At 41.2% G+C, this 25,737-nt stretch overlaps 1 protein-coding gene across 11 annotated transcripts in view; it reads right to left on the reverse strand.

The window, feature by feature from the left end:
- Positions 1-660: 660 nt before the first annotated feature.
- Positions 661-25,737, reverse strand: part of UBE2D2 (ubiquitin conjugating enzyme E2 D2) — a 152,757-nt gene continuing 127,680 nt past the window's right edge. Inside the window, exons 7-10 of one of the 11 annotated variants that reach the window (XR_004537466.1) lie at positions 23,563-23,769; positions 21,616-22,366; positions 17,276-17,449; positions 661-1,500 (exon numbers count right to left, since the gene is read on the reverse strand). Coding sequence is in view for 2 of the 11 variants with exons in the window: in XM_033926977.1 (XP_033782868.1) it covers position 1,500; positions 6,366-6,456; positions 13,965-14,259 (387 nt within the window). In the remaining 9 variants the exon portion in view is untranslated. Of the gene's footprint in view, positions 1,501-6,365; positions 6,457-13,964; positions 14,380-17,275; positions 17,456-21,615; positions 22,367-23,562; positions 23,770-25,737 lie in introns of those variants that run through there. The other 10 variants (XR_004537463.1, XR_004537460.1, XR_004537459.1 and 7 more) reach the window with 10 other exon arrangements.

A 25,737-nucleotide genomic window follows, 5' to 3' on the forward strand; every position in this document is an offset into this window, starting at 1 on the left:
AGGGTAAGTAAAAACTAAATTTAATAGAAAAATAAACACGAGCAGAAGAGACAGGCTTCTATCATCTCACTTATAGAGGACAGCCCAGAGAGATGGGAGGTAGAGTAAAAAAAATGCTGAGACTCTCTACAAGAATTCTCAAGGGAATAGATTGACTACCTGAATGTTAAGGAATAATGTGTCTGTCACACTAGAAGCGATTATTGTTGTGTGTGTGAAAAGGCCATAGAGTTGTGTAACAAAGTATCTTCTAGCACTTTCTAGCTAATTATGCAGAAGACTGCCTATAAAGATACACAAGGGGCCCTGTTGGTGACCTCCCTAAATCTTTTCTTAAAATATGGACATAAGAGTCAATGTAGATTTTACTCTATCGCTGTAGTGCATGTCTTGGAGAACACCACAAACACTGGCATGGTCATCTTTGCTTGCTATTGTAGCACCAGAGAGGTCACAGTTGGTATTTCCTATTGCTATCTAACAATTTGTAATCATAGCATTAAGCTTTATCCTAGTGAGGTGCAGACACATTTCAAGTGATTATCCTACATGTACAGCTTTCTCCAGATTTTTAGAGGTTTAAACCAAAGTTAGTTCATCATAAATATTAGATTACTTATACAATCACAGCAAAAATAAAAAAGCCCTTATTCATACAACTTCATATGTAATGACTGTCATAATCAGTTTATTACACAGATTAACCATTCTTGAATGTACAAGCTCCAACGGAGCCCTTGAGTTTTTAAATATACAGAATTTTTCTGTCAAATCAATATTTGTCCTTGTATCCAGTCCGAAGCACATAAAAAATAAGGAAAAGAGCTATTAGCTATGTATTAACTAAGAAACCACATACAAACTCAAAAGGTATGAGGGACAAAAAAGTTGAAATAAATCAACATCACTTGATGCACATTAGCTCCGAGCCATTTAAATGCTGACCAATTAAACTTAGATCTGAAACACGATGTGGGTACAGTTTAATTATACTGGTCATAACATAGCTAAGCATGGGCCTTTTAGATTAAAATGAATGTAGAACAGCTTTGTGTTCATCTTGCTTTTCTCAATTATTATGAGTTTAAAAGAGTTCCACTTTTAAAAATCCATCTCAGATAAGTGGAGCTGACCCCAACAGCACATGAAATCTCATCTTTATTATTCCTGTTTTTAGTTGACAAGGAATGCTTTTACTCTCAGAACAAAGTTATAGTTGAAGAACTGGCTTCTCACACACAGATCTTTAAAAGAGTCAAATGATGACACTGGGGGAATACAGTGCCTATTCTGTTATTCCAAGTATATACAACACGCAACACTGCTGTATCAGGTAAACATGTGCACAGGGGAAGATGTGGCGTAGGCTCATAGAAAGCAGTCAAATGGAAATCAAATGGATTTTCTCTTTCAGCGTTCCCCTACTGGTAGAGGTTATTCAGTATTTTCTTTAATTACATTGCATACTTCTGAGTCCATTCCCGAGCTATTCTGTTATATCTGAAAAATCAACAAAAATATTAAAAATTGCATTGTAATACATGAATATACTTCAAACTAGTGTAAACAGGAGGAAGTTTTCTGTGAAAGTAGCAAATACATTCACTTAATTTCTTGAGTTTAGAATCAGATTGCAGAACACATGCAATTTCAAACTATATGTTTTGGGACAAAATTATTATTTTTTTTCACCAATGAACTCCATGGCGATTTTCAAAGAGAAAGGATACAAGTACTTATGTTTTAATACTTACCAAATGTATAAAGTGCCATGGAAGCAAGACAGCATCTATGTATGCAACTTTCATCCCACGACCTGAACATGGCCCTAAGTTCACATCCTCTAAATCAGGGATCTCAAAGCCCCTCCTTGAGGGCTGCAATCCAGTCGGGTTTTCAGGATTTCCCCAATGAATATGCATTGAAAGCAGTGCATACACAAAGATCTCATGCATATTCATTGGGGAAATCCTGAAAACCCGACTGGATTGCGGCCCTCAAGGAGAGACTTTGAGACTCTGCTCTAAATGTTATGTGAGAGGACAATTTTCAGACATGTGACATCTAGACTTGACTAGACAACTCCATTTATGCAGGACTTCCCACTGCTCTTCTCAAATGCTTACAATTGGTGCAGAACAGTGCAATACATATAACACATATTTTCTGCCACACAACACATATTTGACTGTTTCACCACTCAAATAATCCCCACTGTCTCTCTGTTACCTACTGCATCCAATTTAAAACTCTGAGACCTGATGCTCTAAAGCTTTCTGTGCCAGTAAGAGCCATTAAAACACTCTTACTCGCATGTAAAGCTGTCCTTATTATACGAACATAATAGCCTTATTGGATCAGACCAATGGTCCATTTAGCCCAGTATCCCATCTTCATGAAGGCCAATCCAGGTCACTAGTACCTAGCAAAAATCCAAATAGTAGCAGCATTCCATGCCACCAATCCAGGGCAAGCAGTGGCTTCTCCCACATCTGTCTCAACAGCAGTTTATGGACTTTCCTCCAGGAACTTGTCCAAACCTTTTTTTAAACCAGCTACAGTAACTGCTCTTATCACACCCTCTGGCAATGCATTCCAGAGTTTAATTATTCTCTGAAAAAATATTTTCTCCTATTGGTTTTAAAAGCATTACTCCATAACTTTATTGAGTGTCCCCTAGTCTTTGTAAATCTTGATGCAGTAGAAAATCAATCTACTTGTACCCATTCTACACCACTCAGGATTTTGTAGACTTCGATCATATCTCTCCTCAGCCGATTCTTTTCCAAGCTCAAGAGCCCTAACCTATTTAGTTTTTCCTCATACAAGAGGAGTTCATCCCCTTTATCATCTTGGTCGCTCTTCTTTGAATCTTTTCTAGGCTTCTCTGTGATTGCTACCAATCACAGTAGTAGACACTAAGAAACCTGTGCAAATGCATTACATTTGTATTCTAATGAGCTCTCTTTGTGATACACTAAAGGGAACGCTCCCCTTGCACCGAATAATTTGTGCTGAAATTTCCCAGCAGCTCTGGTAAGTCTGACTTCTGTGGTAAGCAAATTAGTGGAAACACTTTTAAAACAGAGAATGGTGAAGTTTCTGGAATCTGGAAGGACCGGAGGCAACATGGATTCACTAGAAGTAGGTCTTGTCAGACAAATCTGATCAATTTCTTTGACTGGGTGACCAGAGAATTAGATAGAGGATGTGCCCTAGATGTGGTGTATTTAGATTTTAGCACCTTTAACAGTGTTCCACAAAGATGTCTAATAAATTAACTGAGTGCCCTCGGGACGGATCCCAAAGCGATGGGCTGGGTCAAGAACTGGTTCAGTGGAAGGCAACAGAGGGTAGTGATCAATGGAGATCGCTCTGAGGAAAGGGATGTTACCAGTGGTGTGCCTCAAGCTTCTGTTCTTGGGCCTGTCCTTTTTAACATTGTTATAAATGATATTGCTGAAGGATTGTCGGGTGAGATTTGTCTCTTTGCGGATGATACCAAAATCTGCAATAGAGTAGACATGCTAGATGGTATGAATAACATGAAGAAACACCTAGCGAAGCTTGAAGAATGGTCTGAAATTTGGCAGCTAAAATTTAATGCTAAGAAATGCAAGGTCATGCATTTGGGCTGCAAAAACCCAAGGGAACGGTACAGATTAGGGAGTAAAGAGCTTTTGTGCACGACAGAAGAGCAGGTCTTGTGTGTGATTGTATGTGATGATCTTAAGGTGGCGGCGAAAGCTCGAAAGGATGCTAGGTTGCATAGGGAGAGGTATGGCTAGTAAGAAAAAGGAGGTATTGATGCCCCTGTATAAGACATAGTAACATAGTAGATGACGGCAGATAAAGACCCGAATGGTCCATCTAGTCTGCCCAAATTGATTCAATTTAATTTTTTAATTTTTTCTTCTTAGCTATTTCTGGGCAAGAATCCAAAGTTCTACCCGGTACTGTGCTTGGGTTCCTACTGCTGAAATCTCCGTTAAAACCTATTCCAGCCCATCTACACCCTCCCAGCCATTGAAGCCCTCCCCAGCCCATTCTCCACCAAATGGCCATATACAGACACAGACCGTGCAAGTCTGCCCAGTACTGGCCTTGGTTCAATTTTTAATATTATTTTCTGATTCTAGATCCTCTGTGTTCTCTTTGAACTCAGTCACAGTTTTACTCTCTACCACCTCTCTCTGACTACAGGGTGAAACTGAAAGAAGCCAAGAGAGGGATACGTCTGGTGAAAGCACAGGCGGAAGAACAAATGGCTAAAAATGTTAATAAGGGAGGCAAAAATTTTTTCTGATATATTAGTGAAAGGAGGAAAATGAAAAATGGAATTGCTAAACTAAAAGATGCTGGGAACTGATATGTGGAGAGTGATGAGGAAAAAGCAAATGTGCTAAACAAATACTTCTGTTCTGTGTTTACAGAAGAAAATCCTAGAGAAGGACCGAGATTGTCTGGCAAAGTTACAAGAAAATGGAGTAGCTTCTGTGCCGTTCACGGAGGAGAGTTTTTATGAGCAACTTGAAAAACTGAAGGTGGACAAAGCAATGGGACCAGACGGGATCCATCCCAGGATACTAAGGGAGCTCAGAGAGGTTCTGGCAAGTCCTATTAAAGACTTGTTCAACAAATCTCTGGAGACGGGAGTGATTCCTGGGGATTGGAGGAGAGCGGATGTGGTCCCTATTCATAAAAGTGGTCACAGGGATGAAGCAGGAAACTACAGGCAGGTGAGCCTCACTTCAGTTGTTGGAAAAATAATGGAAATGTTGCTGAAAGGATAGTGTACTTCCTTGAATCTAATGGGTTACAGGATCCGAGGCAACTTGGCTTTACAAAAGGTAAATCGTGCCAAACGAACCTGATTGAATTTTTTGATTTGGTGACCAGAGAGCTGGATCAAGGACATATGCTAGATGTAATTTACTTAGATTTCAGCAAAGCCTTTGATACAGTTCCTCATAGGAGGCTGTTGAACAAACTTGAAGGGCTGAAGTTAGGACCCAAAGTGATGAACTGGGTTAGAAACTGGCTGTCAGACAGACGCCAGAGGGTTGTGGTCGCTCGGAGGAAGGAAAGGTGAGTAGTGGAGTCCCTAAAGGGTTCGGTACTGGGGCCGATCCTATTCAATATGTTTGTGAGTGACATTGCTGAAGGGTTAAAAGGAAAAGTGTGCCTTTTTGCAGATGATACCAAGATTTGTAACAGAGTAGACACAAAAGAGGGAGTGGAAAATATGAAAAAGGATCTGCAAAAGTTAGAGGAATGGTCTAATGTCTGGCAACTAAAATTCAATGCAAAGAAATGCAGAGTAATGCATTTGGCGATTAATAATCAGAAAGAGGCATATATGCTATGAGGAGAGAAGCTGATATGCACGGACGGGGAGAAGGACCTTGGGGTGATAGTGTCCGAAGATCTAAAGGCGAAAAAACAGTGTGACAAGGCAATGGCTGCTGTCAGAAGGATGCTGGGCTGTATAAAGAGAGGCGTAGCCAGTAGAAGGAAGGTGTTGATGCCCCTGTACAGGTCATTGGTGAGGCCCCACTTGGAGCATTGTGTTCAGTTTTGGAGACCGTATCTGGCGAAGGACGTAAGAAGACTTGAAGTGGTCCAGAGGAGGGCGACCAAAATGACAGGAGGCTTGCGCCAGAAGACATATGAGGAGAGACTGGAAGCCCTGAATATGTATACCCTAGAACAGGGGTGTCCAACCTGCGGCCCCATGAAGTATTTTGTGCAGCCCTAGTCAAAGGCGATGCAATGTTTTCCTCTGTTGCCCCAGGGTGTTTACCGTCTTGCCAGCTCCCTCCTCTGTCTTGCTGCAGCGTTTGCACGTTTGTGCGGCCCCAGAATCATTTTTTTTGGCCAATGTGGCCCAAGGAAGCCAAAAGGTTGGACATCCCTGCCCTAGAGGAAAGGAGAGACAGGGGAGATATAATTCAGACGTTCAAATACTTGAAGGGTATTAACGTAGAACATAATCTTTTCCAGAGAAAGGAAAATGGTAAAACCAGAGGACATAATTTGAGGTTGAGGGGTAGTAGATTCAAAGGCAATGTTAGGAAATTCTACTTTATGGAGAGGGTGGTGGATGCCTGGAATGCGCTCCCGAGAGAGGTGGTGGAGAGACTCTGGTGAGACCTCATTTACAATTCTGGAGGCTGCACCTTCAAAAATATATAAAAAGGATGGAGTCGGTCCAGAGGAAGGCTTCTAAAATTGTATGTGGTCCTCATCATAATGCTTATGGGGACAGACTTAAAGATCTCAATCTGTATACTTTGGATGAAAGATGGGAGAGGGGAGATATGATAGAGATGTTTAAATAATAATTACAAAAAAATGTCACTCACCAGCAGTGGGCTATTTCTGTAAGATCTAACATTGAAATCAAAATAGGTATATTATTCTTCTCAGAAATTTCTCTTCTTTGATCCTTCCCAGCTGAAATAAAAAAAAAAAAAAAAAGATCTTAGAAAGATAGCCCACTGATGGTGAGTGACATTTTTTGTAATTATTGTTTAATTGTCACTACGATAGTGTTCTTCAGAGACGTTTAAATACCTACGTAATGTAAATGCACATGAGTCGAGTCTCTTTAATTTTAAAGAAACTCTGCAAAGAGAGGGTATAGGATGAAGTTAAGAGGTAGAGGTGAAGGCTCCGGAGTAATCTAAGGAAATACTTTTTTTACAGAAAGGTGGTAGATGCATGGAACAGTCTCCCAGAAGAGGTGGTGGAGACTAGTGCTGCCCGATTCGAATCGGTTCACCAATTCACTTCGGGTGAATAGATTTGAATTGTTTTCCCGATTTGGACCATCCCCCCTCAAGCAGGAATGGTAGCACTGCTCTTGCTGGCCGGCCACTGCCGCACCTGCTTCAGAGGGTGAGGAGGGAGGGTCAGTCGGGAAGTGCTACTGACCGGCTTCCTCCCCCTGGCACTGATTTCCCCCCCCCCCCCCGGCGTCCGGTTTTCCACCCTGGCCTCCCCGCACCGTTTACCTTATAGGTGCAGCTTACAGAGAAGATTGCGGTTATAGTGTCTTTGCAAACTGCTTTAAGCTGTTTCCTCCGCCGCGATCCTGCCTCTGACGTCAGAGGAGGGGCGAGACCACAGCAGAGGAAACAGCTCAAAGCAGTTTGCAAAGACGCTATAACTGCGATCTTCTCTGCAGGCAGCACCGTAACAAGTGTTATCCAGGAACAGCAGGCAGCTATTCTCACATGTGGGTGACATCATCCACGGAGCCCCGATATGGACAGCCTCACAAGCAGACTTGCTTGAAGAAACTCAGAAGTTTTGAGTCTGCCGCACCGCACATGCGGTGGGTGGGTTGTGAGATTAGCTGCCTCCTGTCCCTGGATAACACCTGTTACGGTAAGTAACTGTGCTTTATCCCAGGACAAACAGGCAGCCCATTCTCACATATGGGTGACGTCCAAGCTAACCAGAATGGGATGGTGGGAGTGATGGCAATTTAGGAGAATAAATTTTACAATACTCTCTGGCCAAAATAGCCATCCTGTCTGGAGAAAACATCCAGACAATAATGAGAGGTAAAAGTATGAATCGAGGACCAGGTGGCAGCTTTGCAAATTTCCTCAATAGGAGTGGCTCTGAGGAAAGCTACTGAAGCCGCCATGGCTCTGACTTTGTGGGCTGTGACTCGACTCTGTAGATGCAGTCCAGCCTGGGCATAGTAGAAAGAGATACAAGCAGCCATCCAGTTGGAGATGGTATGCTTAGAAATTGGATGTTCCAAATTGTTTGGATCGAAGGAGACAAAAAGTTGAGGAGCAGATCTGTGTGGTCTCATGTGTTCTAAGTAGAAGGCCAAAGCACATTTACAGTCCAGAGTATGAAGAGCTGATTCTCCAGGATGAGAATGAGACCTTGGAAAAAAAACTGGAAGTACAATAGATTGGTTGAGATGAAATTCTGAAAACACTTTAGGTAAGAATTTAGGATGAGTACAGAGGACCACCTTGTCATGATGGAAAACTGTGAAAAGTTGATCAGCAACTAAAGCTTGCAGCTCACTGACTCTTCGAGCAGATGTGAGGGCAATGAGAAACACCACTTTCCAAGTGAGATATTTCAGATGAGCCGTAGACATTGGTTCAAATGGAGGCTTCATCAACTGAACAAGAACAACATAGAGATCCCAAACCACTGGAGGTGGGGTTTGAGAGGCGGTTTGACATTGAAAAGTACTTTCATAAATCTGGAAACCACAGGATGAGCAGAAAGGGGTTTCCCTACGATAGGCTGATGGAAAGCAGCAATTGCACTAAGATGGACTCGAATGGATGTAGACTTGAGACCAGAGGTAGATAAGTGCAGAAGATAATCTAAGACGGAAGACAAGGAGGTAGATTGAGGCTCCTTGTGATGAATGGTGCACCAAGCAGAAAATCTTGTCCATATCTTATTGTAGCATTGCCTAGTTGTAGGCTTTCTAGAAGCCTCTAAAATGTCTTGTACAGATTGAGAGAATTGTAGAGTGGCAGTTAGGTTGAGAGGTACCAAGCTGTCAGGTGTACAGACTGCAGGTTGGGATGACTCTCTGTAAGCAGAGATGGAAAAACTGGTAGAAGCATTGGCTCCCTGCTGCTGAGTTTAAGTAGAAGGGAGAACCAAGGTTGCCTGGGCCACCGAGGAGCGATCAGAATCATGGTGGCATGCTCCTGTTTGAGTTTGACAAGAGTCTTGAGAGTCAGAGAAAATGGGGGGGGGGGGAAGGGGGAATGCATAGAGAAACTGATTCATCCATTCCAGAAGGAAAACATCTGCCTCGAGGCAATGAGGAGAGTATATCCTGGAGCAGAACTGAGGCAGTTTGTGGTTGTGGGTAGACGCAAAGAGATCAATCTGAGGAGTCCCCCACTGAGAAAAAAATGTGATGGAGAGGTAAGGAATTGAGTGTCCATTCGTGAGGTTGCAGAAGACGACTCAATTTGTCCGCCAGTTTTTCTCTCCTTGAATATAAACTGCTTTCAGGAAGGTGTTGTGATGGGTTGTTGAGCTTCCTGGCAAAGAGGGAGAGATCCTGTGCCTCCCTGCTTGTTGACGTAGTACATGGCTACTTTGTTGTCTGTCCGAATGAGGACTACCTGGTCGTGGAGTAGATGCTGAAAAGCTTTGAGAGCATTGAAGATCGTTCTGAGTTCCAACAGATTGATATGACACTGACGATCCGTGCTGGACCAATGGCCTTGAGTACAGAGACCGTCGAGATGAGCCCCCCAAGCATAGGTCAAGGAATCTGTTGTGAGGACTTTCTGATGAAGGGGAGTTTGAAACAGTAAACCTCTGGAGAGATTGGAAGAGAGCATCCACCAGTGGAGAGACTCTCAATGAAGGAGTGACTGTAATGTGTTGAGAGAGTGGGTTGCAAGCCTGCGCCCACTGAGATGCCAGAATTCTGAGATGAGGAATTCTGAGGTGAAGTCTGACAAAATGAATCACGTGAACTGTCAAGGCCTTGTGACCTAGGAGAACCATCATGTATCTTGCAGAAATTACATTACATTAGGGACTTCTATTCTGCCTATACCTTGCAGTTCAAGGCGGATTACAAAAGAGCTAACTTGATATTTCCAGTGAAATTACAACAGTTTTTTTTTTTTTGTTTTTTTTTTTTGGTTACAAGGGAGGAGAGGTACCTGGATTAATTCCGGAAGAACTTGCAAATTGGATATTAAATTGACTGTACGTTACTGTGTGATATAACAAATAGATTACAGTTAGAGTATAAATAAGATTACGTTATATTTCAGGGATCTGAATACTTGGTTGGTGTTTTGGGGAGGAAGAGATTATTTAAGTGGAGGTTTTGGGGGAGAATTTATCTAGGAGGAGGGGGAAGGGTTGGGTTAAGATATCTGGATAAATTTTTTGAAAAGTAGGGTTTTGATTTCTTTTCAAAAAGTTTTGAAGTCGCCCGTTGCCGTCAACAGGTTGGAGATGGAGTGGTTAAGTTTTGCTGCTTGCGACGCCAGAAGGTTATCAAACATCTTTTTGCGTTGAGTGCCCTTGAGTGGAGGGAAGGCAAAAGGGTTCGGAAGACACTTTGTGGCAGAGATGAATGAAAGCATCCTGACTTTTTGAGGAAGGAATGCTCTGAGTCGGACAGTATCCAGGACAGCTCCGATGAACTGTAAAATTCTGAGGGCTGTAGCTGGGATTTGGGAAAGTTGATTTCGAACCCCAAACTTTGTAGGAACCACGTAGTCCATTGGGTTGCTATAATAACCCCTTGAGATGTTGAATCCTTGATGAGCCAGGTACGGGAACACCTGGAGCCCATTGTTCCGCAGAGCTGACTAGGCACTTGGTGAACACTCTTGGAGGTAAAGCCAGGCCGAAAGGTAGCACTCTGTACTGAAAATGCAGATTTACCACCCAAAATCTGAGGAACTGTCAAGAGTGCAAGCCTCTTTGAGATCTAGAGAACATAACCAATTGTTCTGATCTAGAAGGGAGTATAATGATGCTAGAGACACCTAGAAGACCACACCTCCAAACAAGTTGAAAATATACTATTATACCTCAAAGCACTAACCTACCAGATTCTTAACCCCCAACCCACACATGACAAAGGCCACCAACTAGATATCGCTGCATACATGACCCAACACCCTCACACACCTGAAATCCACATCTCAAACGGGGCCTGGCACCCCTTCCTCTGGTCAGAGCATTATAAATACACCTTCAACATAAACTGGGCTCAATGCAATAACAAACATCAACCCCACAAAACCCGCAAAAAAATTGAACCCACCACATTCTGGGACTAAGCAGACCTTGCAATCGATACCAAAGACCCCAAAGAATTCATATCCTAATGGCGAACCTTAAGTGAAACAATCCTGAATGAGCTAGCACCAGTAAAATCAAAATACAGAATCTGCAGACCGTCTGACAAATGGTTCGATACCGAAATTCTCCAACTCAAAAAGCATTACAGACAACTGAAAAGAGACTGGAAAAAAAAGAACCAAGAACACACTAAAATAGCATGAAGAAGCCTAACAAAACAATATAAGGTCAAACTCAAGGAAAAACGAAAAGCTTACTATTCCAAACTGGTCAGCAAGGAGGCCCTAGACACAAAAAAACTATTCAAACTAGTAAAAAACCTCACTGATATCAAACCTTTCCTAGCCGCACAAGGAAACCATCCACCAACAGCATCCCAACTTGCAGACCACTTCCAAAAACAAGATTACTAAGATCAGGACCACCTTCATCAACACACCTCGATGAGATAATAACAAACCCTGCAATAGGAGAAGCCATAGCAGCTGACAGAAACTGGACCAACTTCCCAGTAGTACATTGGTCTGATATGAACCGACTCTACAAAAAATACAGTCAAGCATCATGCGACCTGAACAACTGTCCCACATATCTGATAACAAATGCCTCCCCCAAATTTAGAGCTAGCCTCATGCAATGGATACAAACCACGCTCACAGAAGGTCTATTCCCACAGGACCTAGGAGAGATCATAATTACCCCAATTGTTAAAGATCATAAAGGCTCAATAGATATCCCCTCCAACTACAGACCCATCGCTTCAATACCAATATACGTTAAACTAACAGAAGGACTAGTTGCTCAATACCTCACTAACTACCTGGAAGACCACAACCTACTTCATCCCTCACAATCAGGGTTCAGATCCAACCATAGCACAGAGTCACTACTAGCAAACCCTACTAGACACAGCCCGACAGCACCTTAGCAAAGGCAGAAGGATGCTGATAATTCAACTTGAGCTCTCTGCTGCATTTGACCTGGTTGACCACTCCATACTACTACAGATACTTGAAGCCACAGGGATCTCAGGCAGGGTATACAACTGGTTCCAAGGATTTCTTAAATCAAGAACTTACCGAGTAAAATCAAACGGTCTTAAATCAAAACCATGGTCTAACCCCTGTGGAGTTCCACAAGGGTCACCACTGTCACCTACGCTCTTCAACCTCTTTATATCCTCCCTTTGGACCATTCTAGATAACCTAAATGTAACATCTTTCAGCTAAGATACCACCTCAACAGAAAAACTGAAAAAAACACTAGATGCAGTGGAAAAATGGATGATAGACCACAAACTGAAACTAAACTCAGACAAAACAAAATTTATTTTGCTCGAAAAGGCCAAAACCCCTTCCATTTCAGAATTAGAAATTGATGCCACCAAATACCCTATACAGTCCGATCTTAAACTCCTAGGAGTGATGATAGATAGATGCTGCACAATGCAGGTCAAAATTAACAAGACTACCCAGAAAGCATTTTTAACCATGAGAAATCTATGAAAAATAAGAAAATTCTTCGACATAGAGCAATATAGGCTCATAGTCCAATCCCTAGTCCTAGGTCTAGTGGACTATTGCAACATCCTCTATCTACCATGCCCTGCAAACATGATAAAACAACTACAGACTGTACAAAACACAGCTCTCAGATTGATCTATTCGCTAAGTAAATATGACCACATCACCACTGCTTACCTAGACTCACACTGGTTACCAATACAAGCACAAATTCAATTCAAACTATACTGTCTATTATTCAAAGCATTAAATGGCACTGCCTCCACTTACCTAAACAACCACCTAAATCAGAACCTTACCACTAGACAAAGAAGAACTCAGACCCCATTTGCCTACCTCCCATTCAAAGGTACTCGGCGCAAGAAGATGTTTGACAACTTACTAGCGATGCAGGCAGCAAAACTTGACCACTCCATCTCCAACTTGCTGACAACAACGAGCGACTTCAAATCATTTCGAAAAGGAATAAAAACTCTGCTATTCAAAAAATTTATTCAGATATTTTAACTCTTCCCCTTGTCCTTTCCCCTCCCTGTAAATCCCCCCTCAAAGTCTCACCCTCTCTTGTAATTTTTTTTTTCTCTCCAAAGTATCAATCATGTATACAGCTCCCTAAATTGCAAATCTCCTGGAAATGTCCAGTTATCTTCTTTGTAATCCTAATTCCTAAACTGTAATTTTCCAGAAATGTCCAGTTAGCTTCTTTTTTCTCTCCAAAGTATCAACCATGTATACAGCTCCCTAAATTGCAAATTTCCTGGAAATGTCCAGTTATCTTCTTTGTAATCCTAATTCCTAAACTGTAATTTTCCTGGAAATGTCCAGTTAGCTTCTTTTGTAATCCGCCTAGAACTGCAAGATACGAGCAGAATAGAAGTCACTAATGTAATGTAATGTAATTCAAACTTTCTCCCTGACAAGAAATTTGTTGAGGGCTCTGAGATCCATAAAGGGTCGCAGATCGCACTTTTTCTTCAGAACTAGGAAGTAACAGGAGTAAACCCTCCTGCTCTGCTGTTCCAGTGGAACCTCCTCAATGGCACGGAGACAAAGCAGAGCTTGAGCTTCCTGAAGAAGAAGAAGGGCTGGGATGGATTGGAAGGATACTCTCTTGGAGGTAGATCTGGTGGAACCTGGATGAAATAAAGAGAATATCCTTCCCTGATGATGGACAGCACCCAGAGGTCTGATGTAATGATCTCCCATCTTCTTTGAACTACCCTCTGTCGCCTTCTACTCAACCAGTTCCTGACCCAGCCCGTCACTTTGGGACCCCTCCCAAGGGCACTCAGTTTATTTATCAGATGTCTGTGTGGAACACTGTCAAAAGCTTTGCTAAAATCTAAATACATCACATCTAGCGCACATCCTCTATCCAATTCTCTGCTTACCCAGTCAAAGAAATTGATCAGATTTGTCTGATAAGACCTACCTCTAGTGAATCCATGTTGCCTCCAGGCCTGTAATCCACTGGATTCCAGAAACTTCAAGTTTCAAGTTTATTAGGATTTTATATACCGCCTATCAAGGTTATCTAAGCGGTTTTTACAATCAGGTACTCACCATTCTGTGTTTTAAAAGCATTTCCATTAATTTGCTTACCACAGAAGTCAGACCCTACTTTTTCTTTACTTCTAATTTTGTGCAAAGGGACCACATCCGCCCTTCTCCAGTCCTCCGGTACCACTTCCAGCTCTAGAGAAGCATTGAAAAGGTCAGTCAGCGGTGCCACCAGAACTTCCCCAAGTTCCTTCAGCACCCTCAGATGTACACCACCCAGCCCCATTGCTTTGTCTACCTCACGAACACAACCCTTTGAAAATCGATCGTGGTCTATCACTCTACAATCCCTATTCACATTTGTTTTCTGTAGTCCCACTCCTGGATCTATAGCCATGAACACAGAACAGAAATATTTATTAAGCAATTCAGCCTTTTCTTTATCAGCTTCTACATCAGGCCTGCACAACTTCGGCCCTCGCCAGGCCAGGTTTTCAGGATTTCCCCAATGAATATACATGAGATCTATTTGCATGCACTGCTTCAATGCATATTCATTGGGGAAATCCCGTAAACCTGACTGGATTCGGCCCTCGAGGACCAGAGTTGTGCAGGCCTGTTCTACATATTCCTCCCCTTTACCTTTGAGTCTCACAATGCCAGTTTTGCACATCTTCCTTTCACTAATATATCTAAAAAATATTTTGTCTCCACATTTTACTTTACATCCTTCATTTTCTAATTAGAGATCCTCTATTTTTATCCCACAATTTTTTGAATTCTGTCACCGTTTTCCTCTCCACCACTTCCCTCAGGAGTACTTAAGAAGGTGACAGGAAAACCAAAGTAACAAACCGGTGTCACTGGACTCCTGTACACTTTTGCTTCAATATAGAAGAGGAAACATGGGTAACATGAATTTAGCCATGCGTTATCCCAAATTATCAATAAATTATTCCTGAGCTAGTAGCATCAACTGAACGTAAGGTGTCTGCCAAGTTAAGGTGCTGAATAGAATCTTCTTAGGAAGCAATAGAGATATTTTTAGAAAAAAGTGTTAGCAATATCAGAAAACATGAGCAGAAAAGGTAACCTCAATGTTTTCTCACATTATATCGTGAGGAAAACCTCAATGTTTTCTCATGAGGACAAAACCTCAATGTAGCACAGATAAGAACGCAATGGAGAAAAACAAAATGAGGAAAAATAAAATTGCTTGACAAAAGCATAATACCAGAGGATCAGCAAAATCTTACATAAACACAGTATAAAATCTTGTGTGTGGAAGAAAAGCACACCACATTTCCTACAGAAATATAGAAGCATAATGGCAGAAAAAGTCAAACAGATCAACTACTCTGCTGTTCTGGAGTAGCCCTTAACTCTTCTTCTCTTAGCAAAAACAAGAAGTAAAATAACTCTGCGAGACCATTGAGAAATGGTTGTAGCAGAAGATCATATGAGGCCATAAATTTAGTAAAGACTACCAGGACACTTAAAACGATTTCAATGGTGAATCAAGATTACAGGCTTTCGGGAACACCAAGAAGGAGTTCCGAGTCTTACGTGACTGTATTATGTTAACAGGAATGAATATATCATCAGTAAGAGAGGTAAAAAGGAGATGACCTAGAAATAGTCTAGAGCAGGTATGTCCACACTTTTTTGGCTTGCGAGCTACTTTTAAAATGACCAAGTCAAAATGATCTACTAACAATAAAATTTAAAAAAAACACAAAGCACACTGTACGCAGAGAAAATGTTAATTATCATTTGTATTCGGGTTTTTTTTTCAGAGGTCAAGGCAGATGAGTTTAAAATATGCAATGTCACCTCAGTAACAACTATACAAAAATAGACAAATATACCTCCTCGCCTTTTATTAAATTGCCATAGCAGTTTTTAGCACAGGAAGCTGCGCTGAATGCCCTGTGCTGCTCTCAATGCTGATGGGCTCCCTGCGCTAAAAACCGTTATTGCGGTTTAGTAAAAGGGGGCCATAGTACAAAATATAGACAGCAGATCTAAATTCTCAAAACAGACACATTTCGATCACTAAATTGAAAATAAAATCATTTTTCCTACCTTTTAGTCTGGTGATTTCATGAGTCTCTGATTGCACTTCCTTCTTCTGTAAAGCCAATATTTCTTTCTTTCTGCCTTTCTTTCTCTCTCCCCTTGCCCCCTCTTTATTTCTGCCTTTCTTTCTCTCTACCCCTGCCCCCCTCTTTCTGTCTGCCTTTCTTTCTCTCTCCCCTTGCCCCCCTTTATTTCTGCCTTTCTTTCTCTCTCTCCCTGCCTGCCTGCCTTTCTTTCTCCCCCAGTCCCCTCCAAGCCATCGTGCCGATTTCTCCACTTCCCCGATTCTTTCCCTACCTCCTCAAAGCAAAGCCACCACGCCGATTTCTCCCTGCTGCTTCCCCGAGCCAGGCCTGGCGTGTATAAGCGCCGGGCCCACAAGACTTCACCTCCAACGTCAATTCTAACGTCGGAGAGGAAGTTCCAGGCCAGCCAGGCAGTGATTGGTTTTGGGGTTCAAGAAGGGATTAGATAATTTCCTGAAGGAAAAGGGGATAGAAGGGTATAGAGGATTACTATACAGATCCTGGACCTGATGGGCTGCCGCGTGAGCGGACTGCTGGGCATGATGGACTTCTGGTCTGACCCAGCAGAGGCACTGCTTATGTTCTTAACCCTGGAAGCCATATCCTGTGCAGATTGTCAAGAAGCGACTTCCCCTACCTTGTTATTTCTACTTCGATGTAATTTTATTCTTACCCCTACCCCAGCACCTCTCGTACCAAATCTGTCTATGTCTTGTCAATCAATTATGTTATTTTAAAATGACTCCTTTTTAAAAAAAAGTGTATCTTAATTTTAGTATTGTACACCAACTCGATACTTGTCCCCATGTATATCAAGTATAAATAAACTTGGAAACTTCAAAGAAGATACACATCCAATAGGAGACAACATCGAAGTGGAGTTATTGCTCAATGATGGATTCCGGACAGGTACTAATAATGTAGACATCCCAGTACTGAAGAAAAATGCTATATGCAAGGAAATACTGCATAAAGGTTGTTGAATAAGCTACGCTTAGTATGGATTGGTACTGATGGAGCGATGTATGAAGAGGAGGCACTGTACTTCCCAACAATAATCTGTATTGATGAAGTGGAAGCACCATGACCATGTAGCATCAAGTGGTATCGAAGATGTCACAGGCGTCAAAGCATGAGTGCCTACAAAGGCGATGCGCCTCAGAATGACAACCTGTATCACCCAGAAAGCCATGCATCAAATGGACTCGATGCTTAATTGACAGGGCACTGCCCACTGCGATGCATCTGAGCCAACATGATTAAAACATCGGTACTGAAAGGCATACATCAAATAGACTTGATGCTTACATGCCATCGATGCAAGCAGATGAAAGTATCGATGTCACTGTGATGCATCTTTGTCGACATGGTTGAAACATTGGTACAGAAGGCATGCATCAAATAGACTAATATGCCACCGATGAAGGTATGGATGTCTACTGGTACCGGCAAGACCCAGTTGCTGGAAATCAGACTCCAGACCTATATGTGAAATAAGAAAGAAACCAAAGAGAATAAACTTCGACATTAAACAATATAGTTTGCCTTCTCCTAAACCATCCCTCCAGGGATTCAATACAAAGTTAGACAAGTTCCTGCTGAACCGGAACATACTCAGGTAGGGCTTGTCTTAGTTAGGATGCTGGTCTTTGACCAGAGGGCCGCTGCGTGAGCAGACTGCTGGGCACGATGGACCGCTGGTCTGACCCAGCAGCAGCAATTCTTATGTTCATAGCCCCGGAGTCAGATATAGTCAAAGAGAGAAAGCCGGAGTAAAGTAGAAATAAGGTAGAAAATCCATTGATGATCCCGGTATGAAGGAAGGATGGAACTTTATGTGAGGGCCATTGAACTTCGAAAGAAGTTTGTTTTTAAAGAAAGAAAGTCCAAAATTTCTTTCTACTATTCTTCTTCGCTGATTTTCAAAAGTAAAGAACAGAAGAAACTGAAATACTTGAAAAAGTTTGTTAAAAAAATTAAATGCAAAAGCAACTCGACGGAGAAAAAAGAGATAAACGTCTTTTTCACTCTGCGGAAAACGAAAAACTGACGACCTCGTGAGCTAGTGTCAGGCGGGAAGGCATCCGCGCATGTGTGGGCAGTCTAAAACCTTGATAAAGCTTAAACTGATACTCTACCTTTCACTGTCCGTACCAGGGCTCTGTGGATGACGTCACCTACATGTGAGAATACGCTGTCTGCTAGTCTAAGGATAAGCCTATTATATCTACCTCATTATTCAGTGCTGTATACTCTAACTCTCCTATTTTATTTTTTAGACTTCTAGCATTTCTATACAGACACTTCAAATTGTGTTTTTTTTCTTTGTAATTACAGGCTACTGAGAAGACAGGGAAAATTTGAGTCTTTTACAAATCTGCTTTCCTCAAACCCTTCTGACTTTCTTTTTCCATTATTGAAACCTCTCTACTGGGACTCCCTAAATATCCTGTTTCTTTTTTTTTTCTTTATAATTTTCAAAATATTCAGTTCAAGATTTAACTTGTACAGAAAGTGATTACAACAAAGAAAAAATTTCCCCCCCTAATTATATAAGAAAGTAAATATTGCTTAATCAACTCAAGTCCACAATAGGATACAAGATGTAATATAAAATGAATAATAAGAAATACTAACACAAGAAGCGTGGTTTACGATTAATTGATATACAGGCGTCTAATACATTAAAGTCCTCATTTCTTTTCCTTCTCCCGGGAAGACAAAGTGAGAAAAGCCGTTAGCTGATATGGCTAAACCCCCCCCCCCCCATATTTCTGAGAATTTAATTGTATTATACACTTGCATGGGTAATGAAGATAAAAAGTTGCCCCCAGAGCTAATACTCCAGGTTTTAATAATAAAAATTATTTTCTATGCTTTTGTGTGTCTCTTGCCAAATCTGGGAATATTTGTATCTTAAAGTCAAGAAACTTTTTCTTTTTGTTTTTAAAGAAAAGTCTCAAAAGCCAATTTTTATCCAAAGTAAGAGCTAAAGATGCTATTAATGTTGCTGGTGTTGCGCTTTCTTTGTCTGATAATTCAAGTAACGCTGATACATCAATTGGTCCTTGATTTCTTTCCTGTTGATTCTGATTTTTATTCAGCAAATAGTAGACCTGGGTAAATGGAGGCAATGAATCTTCAGGAACTTCTAATATCTCCAACAAATAACGTTTTAACATTTCTCTTGAGGTAACTGTTAGAATTCGAGGAAAATTAATCAGTCTAAGATTGTTACTCTTGGAGAAATTTTCAAATGTCTCTATCTTCCTTCTTAAATTAACATTGTCCTTCATTAATGTCTCCTGAATCATTTTGGAAGATTTAAGTTCGGCTTTAATATTCTGAATACAGTGGTGCCTCGCATAACGAACGCCTCGCACAGCGAACGCTGCGCACAACGAACTTCTTGTCTTGATTCGTACAACGGACTTCGTTTCACACAACGAAGTCGCCCGAGCTGCATCCTTCCGCGCAGTGTGCGTGACGCTACCGGCTACCCTCCTCCTCCTCCTCCATCAACCAAATGGGAAGTTACATCATGAGGGGAGAGGAAGGAGGAAGGAAGCCGTTGGCAGCATACGCACTGTTAGAGCCCCGTGGCTTGTGTTAAAGTTGTTTACAGACTTCAACAGCAGCGGGAGAAAGCAGTCGCCGGCCCTGTTTCGCCGATCGAGGGGGGGCCCTGTTTCGCCGATCGAGGGGGGGCCCTGTTTCACCGATTGAGGGGGGGTGCCTGGTGTTGCCGATCACTGCGCGGGGGGGGGGGGGGGGCGGGCTTTGGCAGAGGTGGGAGAAAGCAGTAAATGAGTGGAAGTTGGCAGGCCTGGGGATGGAAGGGCAGTCGAAATACGGTATGTTGGAGCAGGGGATGAGAGGGAGGGAGAGAAGGGGAAATATTGGACAAGGGCAGAAGGGATGCTAAATCATAGGGTGACAGGCAGAGAGAACAACAGGAAAAAGAGTGGAAGCAATCTTGAACCCTGAGGGTGAGGGAAGAGAGAGGTGGTGAGATAATTGATCATGGGGAGAGGGACAAAAGGGAATAGAGATGGGATAGGAAGATAATGGAAGTAAAAGGACAGGGAGATGTCAGGAGAGGAGATTATGGGCTACAAGAATGGAGGGAGGAGATATGCAGGAAATTGTGAAATTGTGGGACCGACCAAGGGACGGGGGTGGCAAGGACATGAATGAAAGGAAGATAACTTCTAGCCCCTCACCGCTGCTGCTTTCCCGCTTGTGCCTGATGCTGACGGCACAAGTTCTTCCCACTTCCATCATCTGCCTTCTTCTCTCCCTCCCTCCATCCCAGGCAATTCACTGAGAGGGGCAGGATAACTGATGGCACTGCGCTTAACTGCCCTCTCTGTCTTTAAATTTAAAAAATGTGTGTTGTTTTAAAAAACAATTATGTTTTTAGATGTATCTAAATAAAAATAATAACAAAAAATTTATCTTTTTTTATGTCATCTTAGCATATTTTATGCTATAGAACGAATTATTTTTTTTAACATGTATTGTTATGGGAAAACGCGTTTCACATAACGAACTTTTCGCATAACAAACTTGCTCCTGGAACCAATTAAGTTCGTTGTGTGAGGCACCACTGTATCTATTTTTGATTCACCCAGGTCTTGTTTTATTTGAGAAACCTCCTTCTCTTGAGTCTTTATCTTCCCTTCAATTTGAAGATAGTTAATATTCACTGTTTTAACTAAATTGGCAGTCAAGTCCCACAAGGCGTCTAATGTTGCCTCTTGGGGCTTTATAATATTTAAAGTTTGCAAGTCTGATGATGAAAAGTTTTGTTCACCAACCAAAGGTTCTCCTCTTCTCTGTCTCTCCTGGGTCAGATCTGATCCTGATGTTATTCCATCCTCATGGATACTCAGGCTCCGATGAAAATTCTGAGAGCCTGAGTCACTGTTTTCCTCACTGTCCCTGGCAGCCTCTGGGGGAGAATGCAAGTCGACTTCCGACTGCCTCTCTACCCTCGGGGAACTGGTGGCTCGAGGATTGAGGGGAGGAGCTCTCGTGTTGGGGCTCAATGTGGTCTCAAAGGCCCGAAGAGACGCCTCCGCTCCGTTCCCCAGAAGCATCTCGGGCGTAGGCAATGCCGACGAGGCTATGACACCCCTGGAGACACATCCTTAGTTCAAGAGGATGTTGTATTCCCCTGGTGAGCAGGTCCTAGCTACAGGATTATTTCCTACTTCACTAGGGTGATGCTCTCCTTCTAGGAGACCTCTCTCCTCCAAGGTAGCAAACGAGCTACCAGACTGGAGGCGGGACTTCTCTACAACATTCCTGTAGGTCTCCTCTATGTACTTCTCTGTCTCCCTCAGCTCCTCCAAGTCTGCTACTCTAGCCTCAAGGGAATCTACTCATTCTCTGAGAGCTAGGAACTCTTTGCAGCAAGCACACACATATAACTTCTCACCAACCAGGAGGAAATCATACATGTGACACTCAGTGCAAAACATAACATAACAATCAATTATATACCACAGGACCGTAAAGTTCTATGCAGTTTACAAAAGATAAAATATAAAATAAGTTGAGATTAGATACCCAAGTATTCAGAAAATAGAATGATGAAATTCTGTGCATTTTGCAGAATTTAGGATAGATTGAAAACTAGTTACCCAAATATTTAGAGAACAAGTATGTCTTTAAATGCCTCCTAAATTCCAAATAGGAGCTGGAAGATATGATCAGATGTTCCAAATCCTTGCCCCATAGTGCCGCCTGGTATGACAAGAGATGTTGGTGATTTTTTTTTTCAAGTTTACAGCCTTTAACAGGCAGAAAGGCGAAATTCAAATGCCCACTATCAAAGAAAACACAATATAGTAACAAAGGGCAGATAAGTGTCAAGATAAAATTATCCAATTAGGCTCATCACAACTCAATGTGAAAGCATGAGAGCCAACTCAAAAACCTCACAAACTTCCAAAAACTATTAATAGAGCTCAATAAATTTCTGAAAATTTTCAAGAAACTTCAATACATCTCAATAAATTTGTAAAGACCTCACTAGGTATCTTAAACTCTAACAAGATGGATATATCATAATGCTTATGATGCTCAGATCATAGGATATCTTATAACTTAAATGCTATTTCAGATCTCCATCCTGGGACCGTAGCTTTAATCATGTATATCCTCCCTTCCTCAAAACACAAAACAGGAATCACCAAGTGCTGTACTAAATCCCTGTTACTTCTAATATTAATTATAACATCAGCAATAAATCCAATATTGGCAACACTTATCTTTGATGGTTACAATCAATTCCAGCGCTGGCAAAACTCAAAAGACTCCCGACACTCTCCCTCATGTGAGCGTTTCAATCGTAATGATCTTCTTCGTGGGAACCCTGCCTGCGTTGCCAAACTGCAAAACATAGACACCATCATAAAGTTTATATTGCTGAATACAACATCTCTTCACATATACTACTAACCTCAAATAACAAGCTGACTAAAAAAAACAAAACAAAAAGGCTAATTAAAAATGCACAAAAAATTCACACACAGAGCGAAAAGGGGCAAATTACCTAGCAACTGACTCAGCCTGTTCTAACGACAATCTGTAGCACAGCTGCAACTCCGCATGAACATCGTGCAGGCTTAAATCACGCGCAAAATGTCATTAAAAACAAGCAACTCCCCATTGTGGCAAAATCAACCAAAGGGGTGGCAAAATCAACCAAATCTACATATGATGATGCAAAGTCAATGTAATTAGCTATAGACTGCCAAGACAGTAGATAACACAAACCCGGAAGAACATCATACCAATCCAAAAACACAACCCCATATCTAAAATATTTAAAAAAATAAATAATAATAATAATATCTATCTATCTATCTATCTCTTAGCAACAAACAACAGCAAATCCATTTAACAACTACTGTATTCTGTACACATCACCACACAAAGAATCCTGCACCACTATGGGAGACCACCCCAAAAAGCCAATCAGAAAAATTTTTTAAAAGTTACCAATGCAACCACACCTCCTCCTAAACAGCAGCACATAGCACAAGGGGAACTCATCAAGTAGGGGCTGGAAAACCAAGCCTAAATGTCCCATTCCCGATTTAACCCTGATGGTATTAAATTGTCTAAATAAAAGATACAGCAATGCTCCTTTTTGAGTAGAATGTAATTTAAATAGTCCCCCCCCCCCAGGAAGAATTTTACAATTCCCAACACTGCAAATCTTAAATATTCAAAGAAATGATGTGTTTCCAAACAATGGGATACCCAAGGGTGCATTTGTATCTTGTGATTGTAAATGAGAACGATGTTCAATCAATCTAACTTTTAGAACTCACTTGGTTTCACCCACATACACTAGCTTACAAGGACACCAGATTGCATAGATAACCTGAGCTGTCAAACAAGTAGAATAATGTTTGAAAATGACATTACATGCATTTAGATCAACAAAGTGTCGTGAAAAAGAACAATTGCACATGCTACACTGGCGACAAGGAAAATGTCCAGTGGCATGATCTCTACCTTCTGAACCCTCTCTTACTGGTAAAAAAAAGATGGTGACAGATGCTCCTTTAAATTCTTACCTCTGGTGTATGCAAATTGTGGAGGATTTTGAAAAATATCATGAAGTTGCTCTTTGTGCCAATATTTTAAAATACAGCATCTTACAGCATGCACTCTGGGCGAGTATGGTAGAACAAATGTAATACGATCCATGGTGAACTTTTGTTGAGGTTGTTAGAGGTAAATGCATTCTACCCATCGAGCCTTCTTTTAAGCTTGCCTAATAACTGAAGAGGGATAACCACGATTAATAAATCTCTCCTTCAAAACTTCTGCTTGGCATTCAAATTCTTCAGTTGTGGAACAAATCCTTTTCAACCTCAAGAATTGCCCCAGCAGTATATTTAGTCGCAAATGTAGGAGATGACAACTACTATAATGGAGCAGAGTGTTTCTATCCATGAGTTTTTGATAGTGTACTCAAAGCCAATACCCGTCCAAGAGATTAATAGGTCTAAAAAACAGATCTGTCTTTCATAACATTAGAACATGAACTTCAAGTTGTTATCACAGCCATTCAACCAAACAAAAAACCTTGTAAATGTTCTAATGTTCCCTGCCATAACAGGAATGCATCATCAATCAACCTTTTCCAAAAAAAGGATATTGGATTTCCACACTGTATTGTCCAAAAAACTGTTTTCCAAATTACTAATATACAGGTTAGCAACATCGGAAGCAACTATTGCTCCCATAGCTGTTCTTTTCGTTTGGAAAAAAAAAAATACTGATCCTTAAACATAAAACTTTTTCTTCAAAACAAATCACAGTAAAACTATCAAAAAAGTTGTAGGTGGATCACGCGATTCCAAAACCTTCTTGATTACTTGGAGTGCTGCCTCTTGGGGAATATTCGTATATAGCGCCTCTATGTCAGTTGTAACCAACAAAAAAAACTTTAGATTGTAAATTACATGCATCTAACTTTAAATCACCAAAAGGTATTCACTTTATATAACCCACTTTGAGACTAATTAAGGCAGGGTCCTAATACGGAGAAAAGACCTCGGAGTTCCCTGAGAATAAACTCGGGAAACTACTATGACAATTACTGAGTTGTCATAGAGAGCACATCCTTGGTCATAGAAAAACTCCGTAAGAGTACAGTAAATGTTTAAATATATTAACAAAGTCTCTTCAAATAGAAATGCTTATAGCAAGAAAAAAACCTGCACTCATCTCAATAATATCCTCAGATATGGGAAAGATCACCGCTGCTCGATAGAACACACTTTCCCAGTGCAGAGATTCACTGAATTGAATCTCTGCACTGGGAAAGTACTTTATGCATCTAAATGTACCATAAAATCAGTAGAGTCTCTTATGAATGAAGTAGTCAGAGGAACAAAGGGTTGTAAGAAAATGTCTACATAAATAGATAATGGCTCAAGTAACGAAAGATTAGGTTCTCACCTCTGCTAATCTTCTTTCTTGTAAATCCACACTTTATTCCGGGACCAGTGGGTTATTTCCCTCCACCTGCCAGCATCTGTATGAAGCCTCAAAACTTAAGAGGCTTCCTCCCCCCTCCCTGAGCATATTCACCAGTCAGTCTGAAAGCAGCCAGGAACATCTGTAGATGATAAGAACAAGAAAGAGAGAGGATTTGTTGGGGATACTCCCCAACAAATAAGTATATTCTGTTCACAATTATAAATGCAAAACAGCAACAAGGGAACATAATCAAATCAGGATAACAAAACATTAGTAACCTGAATGACAACAACAGTGCTAGAAGTAGAAATAAAATGCACTGACAGAAGAGGGCGTCCTAACTGGGGACTCCCTAAACTGAGTGCTAACCTCATTCTGATGGCACTCTAATAAGAACTGGATAGAAATGCAGCTTACCAGTATTTGTAAACTAATGATCAAAACAACAGACATCAAAGTGTTTCGAAAAGAAATCAAAACATTTCTATTCAAAAAACACGTCCCTACTAACTAATCTCTATCGCACATTAGTCAACTCCTAGAACCTTACCTTCCAAAAATATTCTGATTCCTAAATAAGCATCTACCTCACTATCCAACAAACTTCTTACATCATTGTTAGGTAATTTCTCTGCTGTAACCCGTATATACTGATATTCTCCACTGTATCCTGTTATCACTTGATTCTCTGCTATGTAATTCTTTCGGAAAAATCCAGACATCTTATAATTGAATCCTCTACCACACCATGTAAAGTACAT

This window comes from Geotrypetes seraphini, chromosome 18 (genome assembly GCF_902459505.1).
Source record: "Geotrypetes seraphini chromosome 18, aGeoSer1.1, whole genome shotgun sequence".
Classification (NCBI taxonomy): domain Eukaryota; kingdom Metazoa; phylum Chordata; class Amphibia; order Gymnophiona; family Dermophiidae; genus Geotrypetes; species Geotrypetes seraphini.